This window comes from Myotis davidii, unplaced genomic scaffold, assembly GCF_000327345.1.
Source record: "Myotis davidii unplaced genomic scaffold, ASM32734v1 scaffold425, whole genome shotgun sequence".
Taxonomy (NCBI): domain Eukaryota; kingdom Metazoa; phylum Chordata; class Mammalia; order Chiroptera; family Vespertilionidae; genus Myotis; species Myotis davidii.
Window position 1 is genome coordinate 4,854,429 of NW_006296413.1, and position 8,385 is coordinate 4,862,813.

An 8,385-nucleotide genomic window follows, 5' to 3' on the forward strand; every position below is an offset into this window, starting at 1 on the left:
GTCCGGAGAAGGGAGCTCCCCAGGGGACTCCCGCGCTGGGCCGGGCATGGGGACACTCAGAATGCGGGAGTCGGGTGAGGCCGGGGGGGTCGGGGTCACGTGAGAGGGGGTTCAGGAACAATGGGGGCGCAGGGAGCAAGTGGAGCGGGGAGCGCTCCGGACCCTCGCGTCTCCTCTCTCTGCCTCACTCACCCCCATGGCGGCAACGGCGGCGGCGGCCCTCAGCTCCTCTTTCCCACACTTGCCGGCAGGAAGGCGGCAACGGCAGCTTCGGTGGCAGCGGCGACAGCAGAGCGACCGCGGTCCCTGCACCGCGCATGCGCCTGGCGGGCTCCCCCGCGCGCCCCGGTGGGCACCGCGCGTGCGCACAGCCGGGGGACGGGGGGGCGCGTGCAGGTGGAGAGCGCGAGAGGCGGGCCGAGGGTCTTGCAGCCGAAAGAGGCGGGAGTCGCAGAGCAGCGTCGCGCTGAGAATGACGTAGCCCCGGGCCCGCCCCCTCCTCGCCAGGCTGCTTCTGTAGCTATGGCAACAGCTGCGCCGCGTTGAGAAGCGAGCCTCTGGGCAGCCCTGGCGCTCAGCATCTCTGGGGCTCCGGGCCGAGCAGCCACCTTCACAGACGACCAAACCGTCACGACCTCTGAAGTACCAGCTCCTCCTGCAACTCTGGGGCACAGGGGGAGTTTTTATTTTTATTTTAATTGATTTTATAAAGAGGGAGAAAGAGAAATATTAGTGTGAGAGACGCATGGATGAGTATGCACCAGACCGAGGATCGAACCTGCAACCTTTTGCTGTCCGGGATGACGCTCCAACCAACTGAGCCACATACACCTGGCCAGGGCACAAACGTTCCCACCTAGATCCTGAACTCTTTATTTTTTTAGATATATTTTTATTGATTTCAGAGAGAAACGGAGAGGGAGACAGAAACATCAATGATGAGAGAGAATCATTGATCGCTGCCTCCTGCGTGCCCCACTTTGGGGATCCAGCCTGCAACCAGGCATGTGCCCTAACCAGGAATTGAACCATGACCACCTGGTTCATAGGCCGATGCTCAACCACTGAGCCAGGTCGGTGGCGCTAGATCCTGAACTCTTGAAATTCCCTTCTAACTAGCGTCCCATTATTCATTCATCCATCTTGTCACCATTCATTCACCCTCCCTTCATCTGCTCTCTCAACATTTACTGGCACCTACGCTGTGCGAGACCAGGGGCCACAGAGAAGAGCAAGATGCTGGTGGCAGTCTAAAACAGGACTCTAGAGAGGAGACAGGCATGTAACAACTGTTCACGAAGACTGGATGGTGCTGTGAAAAAGACAGTATTTCAGTCTCTTCCAGAAGACCAAAACGTGACCCCCACATGACCTTCGTTAGAACCACCCAGGGAGCCTGTGCCCTGTGCACACCCCGGGGGCCCACAAAAACCCCAGGGCGGAGACAGAGCCCTTGCTCCCGGGAGCTCTGCAGGTCGGGTTGAACACACGGAAATGGGGAAGCACTGCCCAGGACTTCAGCTTCACAGACTGTCAGGTTTCGCTCATTATCCGTCTTCAGTGCTCAAACACTTGCTGAGTGCCGACCATCTGCTAGACGCTGTTTCCAACAGCAAAGAAAACAATACCAAACAGAAAAGACACTGCTCCCATAGGACTAGGAGGAGGCAGATAATGAAATGAATGGGTAAAATACACCCTGCACTGGATGACAGGTTCTGTGGCGGGGAAAAGGCAGGCAGAGAGGTCAGGGTTTACAATTTTAACTAGGATGCTCAGGGAAGGCAAGCACGAGGTGACATTTGAGTCAAGATCTGAAAGGGAGGAGGGGGCAAATCATGAGGACCCATGGGGAAAGGGCATTTCAGTCAGGGGTACGGCGAGGGCAAAACCTCCAAGCTGGAATGTGGTCCCCACCCCCCACCCCCCACAATTGTGAGGAACTGCAAGAAGTATGGTGTGGTTGGAGCAGGGTGGGTCAGCAGAATAGCAGGAGGTGAAACCAAACAGGTAAGGAGAAGTCTCTCTCCCTTCCTCTCTGTGAAAAATCAATAAAATATATTTTAAAAAAAAAGAAAGAAAGACTTGGAGACTAGAGCAAGCTGGGATACTACCAGAGCATCTGCGTGCAGGAGCAGCTGGGCTGCTTATGGTACTGCCCTGGTGCTGGGATGAGGCGAGTGTAGGGACAAGGTCAAAGGAAGGGCCGTGCAGAGGCCACTGCTCTCACCAAGGCGAGAGTGGTGGTGCTGGCACCAGCGGGGCAGCAGTGGAGGTGGGAGAAGGGGTCAGGACCTGGGTGCGTGTTCAGGGTAGAGCCGACGGGACTTGCTGGAGGAGTGGATGGAGGGTGTGAGGGAAATAAAAGAGTGAAGACACCTTCAGATTTTCAGGTTGCGCCACAGGAACAATGGATTGGCTTCACCTGAGATGTGGACGACTTTGCCAGGAGCCACGTGGGACAGGTGGGAGTGGGGAAGGGGAAGATGAGGAACTCAGTTTCGGCCGTGTCTGTTTTGAGATGTTTTTTTTTTAGATGTTCGCATGGGTGTGTGGAGCAAGCAGAGTCTGGAACTCAGGGGAGAGGTCGGGGCAGGAGGTAAGTATTTCAGCACGGTAGGCCTATGGGTGGTATTTAAAGCTGGGGGAGGCTTGGAGGGAGCTGCGAAGTTGGAGTAGGTAGGTAGACTGAATGAGTCTTCAGCCTGGATCCTATTCCTCGGTCAGGAAAGGGGTTGCCAGCATTCTGAGGACCAAAAGAGGGGGCTCAGGGTCAGAGGAGAGTGGCCAAGGTGGGGCATCGTAACTTACCTTTGGAGGAGGAGGAGGCAAGGAGATCCGGGGGAAGCATGAAGCAGTGGGGTGCGGTAGGAGTGAGGCTCAACCCCCACCCGCACAGTGCCCCTCCCTGCTTGGCTTCTCCCCTCTCTCCACCCCTGTCCAGCTTCATGGCCAGCTGTTTCAGGGAGCAGGTGCCGGCCACCAAGACACCTTGCGCCCTGTTTTTCCTGCCACTCCCCACTCTTGGGTCCACCCCTGCTCCCCAGGCTGCTGGAATTTGCTGGCTACCAGACAAGGCCTGGGAGGGGAGAGCCTAGTAGTCCCTTGGGGAGGTGACATCATGTAGCCCCCCCCTAATTGTGAGACGACCCATAGCAAGCATTTCATCGTCTTCTTCCAAGGGGGTTCTGGGAGTTAAACGAGATGGGATGGCAGACAGCACCTGGCATGGCCGGGGGCAGGAAAGGAATACCCTCCCACATACAAAAGTACATCTGCCCACCTGCTGTGCCCCTGCCCCTCCCCTCCCTCCCTGCATTTCCTGACAAACACCTGCCCCTATTGACCAGGCTGTCCACACCCAGGGGCCCTTGTCCACTCTGCTCCTCTCTGACCCTCCTCTCAGGCCTGTACCCTCCCACCTTCTTCCTGGACTCCTCCTCTTCCTCTGCCTCCCCTTCGCCTCAAGATAACCACTCCCCCAAATACTGTCCTTGGCCCCCCTGCCACTCCAGAGCCCTCAGCTGCTCCCAGCTATTCAACTGCTCACTTGCTTGGCAGAAGCTCAGGGCCACTGTGTGCTCCATGTTGTCGTCTGAGCTGGAGAACAGGCTTGTGTCCCAGCACAGCAGACTTTACCGTGTCATCAGCTGGCCCGCCCGAGGGTCCTTGATTTCCCCAAAAGAATCTGAATGACCCTAACCGGTTTGGCTCAGTGGATAGAGCATCGGCTTGGGGACTAAAGGGTCCCAGGTTCGATTCCAGTCAAGGGCATGTGCCTGGGTTGCGGGCACATTCCCAGGAGGGAGTGAGCAGGAGGCAGCTGATCAATGTTTCTCTCTCATGGATGTTTCTAACTCTCTATCCCTCTCCCTTCCTCCCTGTAAAAAATCAATAAAATATATTTTTAAAAAAGAAAAAAAAAAGACTGGAAGCCTTTTTCTTACTCAAGTGGCTGCCCGGACACACTTCCTGGGCCCCCTGATCCCTCATTCAGCCTCCGTGACCCATCAGCACAGCCCCTCTCCTCTGCCATCTCCCCATGAAGCTGGGGCTCCCCACAGCCCCGGGCTGTGCTGCTCTCGGCTGCTGTCCGGGCTGCCAGATACATTACTGGGTCAAGCTTACACTTACACCTTATCTGAAACTCACCGGGCGCCCTGCATTTTTATATGTCAGACTTGGCAACCTAACCCCGGCTTATGTGGCTCAGTTGGTTGGGGACGTGCCCAGGTTGTGGCTTATCCCCATTAGGGGGTGTTCAGGAGGCAGCTGATCCATGTATCGCTCGGAGGCAACCTATTGTCTCTCTCCCTCCCTCTCTCTCTCTCTCTCTCTCTCTCTCTGCCTCTCTCTCTAAAAACAACAAAAAATCAATTTAAAAAATCCAAATTTGGCAACCTTAACTGCTGTACCCCTGGGACCCAACCCCAGGCCTGGCTCAGTAAGTGTTAGCTGGAGGAATAATGGTGGCAGCGGTGGTGGCAGGCGCAGGCGCTGGGGGCACCGAGGAAAGGTAACAGCCTCCCTGGAGGAGGTGACACCTGAGCCAAAGCAGGTGAAGATATTAGGTCATGGCATCACCAGCCCCCACCCCATGGGGATGCCGCTCTAATGGGCTGAATCGAGTCCCCTAAAAAGATTACGCTGAAGCTCTAACCCCTGGTGCCTGCGAACGAGACCTTATTTGGAAAGAGGGTGTTTGCAGATGTAATTAAATTAAGGCTCCGGGGATGAGATCATCCTTGATTTAGGACTGGCTTTCAATCCAGGGACTGGCGTCCTTATAAGAGAAAGCGGGGGTGGGGGTTGAGGCCATGGACATAGAGGAGCTGGCCAGGTGCAGGCAGAGGCGAGAGCGGAGAGGTGCGACCTAGCCGGGGTGCCCAGGGTGTCCCTCCGCAGCCAGGGAGAGGCGTGGAGAGGGTTCTTCTCGGAGATTTTGAACTTCTGGCCTCCAGAACTGTGAGGACATAAGTTGCCATTGTGCTCAGCCACCCCGCTGATGGCAGCCCCGGGACTCACATGCCCCCAGGCGCTCTCTTTCCCAGGCACAACCTGTAAGACTTGTCCTCCCCTGACCCTTTGCCCCTGGGACCCCCTAGAATAGCAGAGCGCTCTCGCAGCCAGCCCCCAAGGTGCCCCAGTGATCCTCAGCTCCTGGCATTCATGACCTTATATCGGCCCCTCCCACACTGAATGGGGCTGAGCTGTGACAACAACAAAAACAAACAAAAAACACCTGTAGACGTGACATGTGTGAGTCCCAGGACTAGGTTCCCGAACGGAGACCAAACTCCTGCCTAGTCCGCCTGACTGCTCCCTGCGGGGAAAGCCAGACGCCAAGCTGCCAGGACACACAGGCTGCCCCTGGAGAAGTCAGCCCCCACCTGCTGACCCAGGGAGCGAGCACCCAGGACTGTCCCACACCAGGGGAGCCTTCAGATGACGGACGTCCCAGCCAACATCTCGTGGCAACCCCCGTGGGAGACCCCAGAGCAGAACCACCCAGTACAATCACACCTGAGATGGGGACTCACAGCAGCAAGCGTCAGGGCTACTTGTCAGGCGGACCGTTGCTGCCTGACAGATACACAGCTCCCATCAAAGTCCGAGGCTCGTGGTTCTCAACTGCAAGGTCCTTGGGCACCACCCTAGGCGCTAGAAGTCACAGGAGACCCTTGGTGACCGGCTTTCGCCGGGACAGCTGGCCTCGCTGGCCTCAGGAAGGTGAGGGGCTCAGGTGGTCATGGAGTCCACCGCCCTGGCCAGCCGGGGAGGGGGTTGGGATGTCCACAGCCTCTGCAGGCCCTTGTCCAGGTGCTGTGCCCAGAGGCCACGGCCCCGCGTGTGTATCCCAGGAATGCTGTGACCAAGTATCCCGGACCGGGTGGCTTAAACCACAGCAACTTATCTCACGGCCTGGAGGCCAGAATCTGAAATCGGGGCCTGGCAAGGTGGGGGGCCTTCTGAGGGCGTGAGAGAAGGGTGGTTTGTGATGACCCTCTCTGTTCACTGGCCTTCTCCCTTCGTGGCGGCCTGTGTCCCCTTCTCGTAAGGACCCCAGTCCATTGGAGCAGGGCCGGCCCTAGCGACCTCACTTCAATCTGATCGCCTCTGGAGAGAGCCTACCTCGAATCAGGTTGCATTCTGAAGTCCTGGGCGTGGGGACTTACACAGGAATTTGGGGGAGGGCACCGTTCAACCTATAACATGTCAAGGTCTTGAGGGCCAAGGTCTTTCTGCCCATAATTTATTCTGTTTCCCAGCCTCTTTCCTTCTGACTCCCGCCACCGATTGTGTGCCCACGGCAGACGTTACTAATCCCTCGTGCATCCTTTCTGCAGAGCAAGGTGCAGACCAGAGGCCACACCAGCCGTCTCCAGGCAACCTGTCCGCCAGAGCTGCTGGTCCAGAGGAGAGGGAGGCGTTGGGGGAGACAACGAGCAATAGATGCTTGTTGAATGGATGACTGAATACATCCAAGCTACAAACGTCAAAATCCATCCACGCGTCTGTCTGTCCCAGGCCTTCTGTCCTGCAGACTCACCACCGGGCCTGTGGTCGGGAGGAGCTGTCGCCCTCTTTGCTGGTTCTCGTCTTAGGGACGGTGGGCACTGGGGCCATGACTTCGGGTCCGGAGCCCATGTCGGCCAGGGAAGAGGCTCTAAAACTGAGACCAAGTTTAAGGACGTGCAGCGGGCCTGAAAGACCCACCCTCTTCTCCTGGTTGTAGCTCAGCCAGTGAGAGTGCCAGGAGGGTGCTGTGCCAGGGCGGTGGGTGGGCAGCGGGGCCAGGGTGCCTGCCCACCCAACAGCCATGCTAACTGTGCTCAGGTGAGGGGCGGAGATCCCTGGTTGGTGTGCTGGTCCAAACCCTTACGCACCTATCCTCCGCTGGGGATTGGCTTAAAGGACAGGGATTCTTGGGAAAGGTATTTCTCCCAGCCCTCGCTGGTTTAGCTCAGTGGCTAGAGCACCGGCCTGCAGATTAAAGGGTTCCAGGTTCGGTTACTGTCAAGGGCACATGCCCGGGTGGCGGGCTTGATCCCCAGTGTGGGGCGTGCGGGAGGCAGTTGATCAATGACTCTCATCCTTGATGTTTCTATCTCTCCCTCCCTCTCCCTTCCTCTCTGAAATCAATAAAATATGTTAAAATAAAAAAAGGTATTTCTCGCCGATGAAAGAAAGACGCCGAGGAGAAAGCCCTGCCCTATGTCCCTCTCCTCCCATCTGGAGACTGTGCTTCGAGGGGGCTGCTCGGAGCAGCTGCAGCCACCGGTGACCTGCTATGCAAGAGGCAGAGCTGAGAGGCGAAAGCACCGGCGGCCTCAGTGACCAGCGAGCGTGTCCGTGTGCTGACCCCAACCTCACACTTCCTCGGGGGGACAATAGGGTGTCTGCTCTTCTCCACGTGCCAAGAGTGGAGGAACAGCCAACAGCGTTTCCGCTGAAAGGAGGTGGGCACAGAGACAGGAAAACCAGGGCGCTGGCTGCCGCTGGTTTGGGATCCGTCTCAGCTTTGCCACTTTCAGGCGGTGAGATCTTAGGCAAGTCACGCCCCTCCTGTAAAATGAAAATAATTAGAAGGCCTGCCTCACAGGGCTGGGCTGGGGGAAATGAGATAATTTAGGTAAGACTTTTTTTTAAATATATTTTTTATTGATTTTTACAGAGAGGAAGGGAGAGAGAGAGTTAGAAACATCGATGAGAGAGGAACATCGATCAGCTGCCTCCTGCACACCTCCCACTGGGGATGTGCCCACAACCCAGGTACATGCCCTTGGCCAGAATCGAACCCAGGACCCTTCAGTCCGCAGGCCGACGCTCTATCCACTGAGCCAAACCGGTTTCGGCATAGGTAAGACTTTTTTTAAAATTAATTTTTATTTATTGATTTTGAGAGAGAGATCCATCTGTTGTTCCACTTTATATGCATTCATTGGTTGATTCTTGTATGTGTCCTGACCGGGGATTGAGCCTGCAACCTTGGCATAGCGGGCCAATGCTCTAACCAACTGAGCTACCTGGCCAGGGCCTAAGTGAGGCATTTTGCACACAGTGGTTGGTACCTCCAAGCACTGAATTCATTTGCTTAGTCATCCACTAATTTATTCAACAACAGTTATTGAACATCTAAGTAATTGTACTAATTTGAGGTCTGAGGATGTAGCTGTGAAAAAATAATAGGCAATCAGAGAAATTGGCTGTTATATTATTATAAGAACTCGACTCTTCCCATCATTATTCATGGCTTTGCCGACAAGGCGCTCCGAATATGTTGGTGAGAGTCAGGGGAGATTTGGCGGAAATGACTTTGCTGGGTCTGGCCCTGTAGGTGGCGGTGGAGGGAGAGGGGCCCGGGGGCAGCGAGGAGGGCTCTGT

At 56.1% G+C, this 8,385-nt stretch overlaps 1 protein-coding gene across 2 annotated transcripts in view; it reads right to left on the reverse strand.

Moving 5' to 3' along the window:
• Positions 1–467, reverse strand: part of NAA40 (N(alpha)-acetyltransferase 40, NatD catalytic subunit) — a 13,541-nt gene extending 13,074 nt beyond the window's left edge. Inside the window, exon 1 of one of the 2 annotated variants that reach the window (XM_015569085.1) lies at positions 193–467. In XM_015569085.1, the coding sequence (XP_015424571.1) occupies positions 193–198 (6 nt within the window). In that variant the 5' untranslated portion in view covers positions 199–467. The remainder of the gene's footprint in view (positions 1–192) is intronic. The other variant, XM_006771638.2, reaches the window with a different exon arrangement.
• Positions 468–8,385: the final 7,918 nt, after the last annotated feature.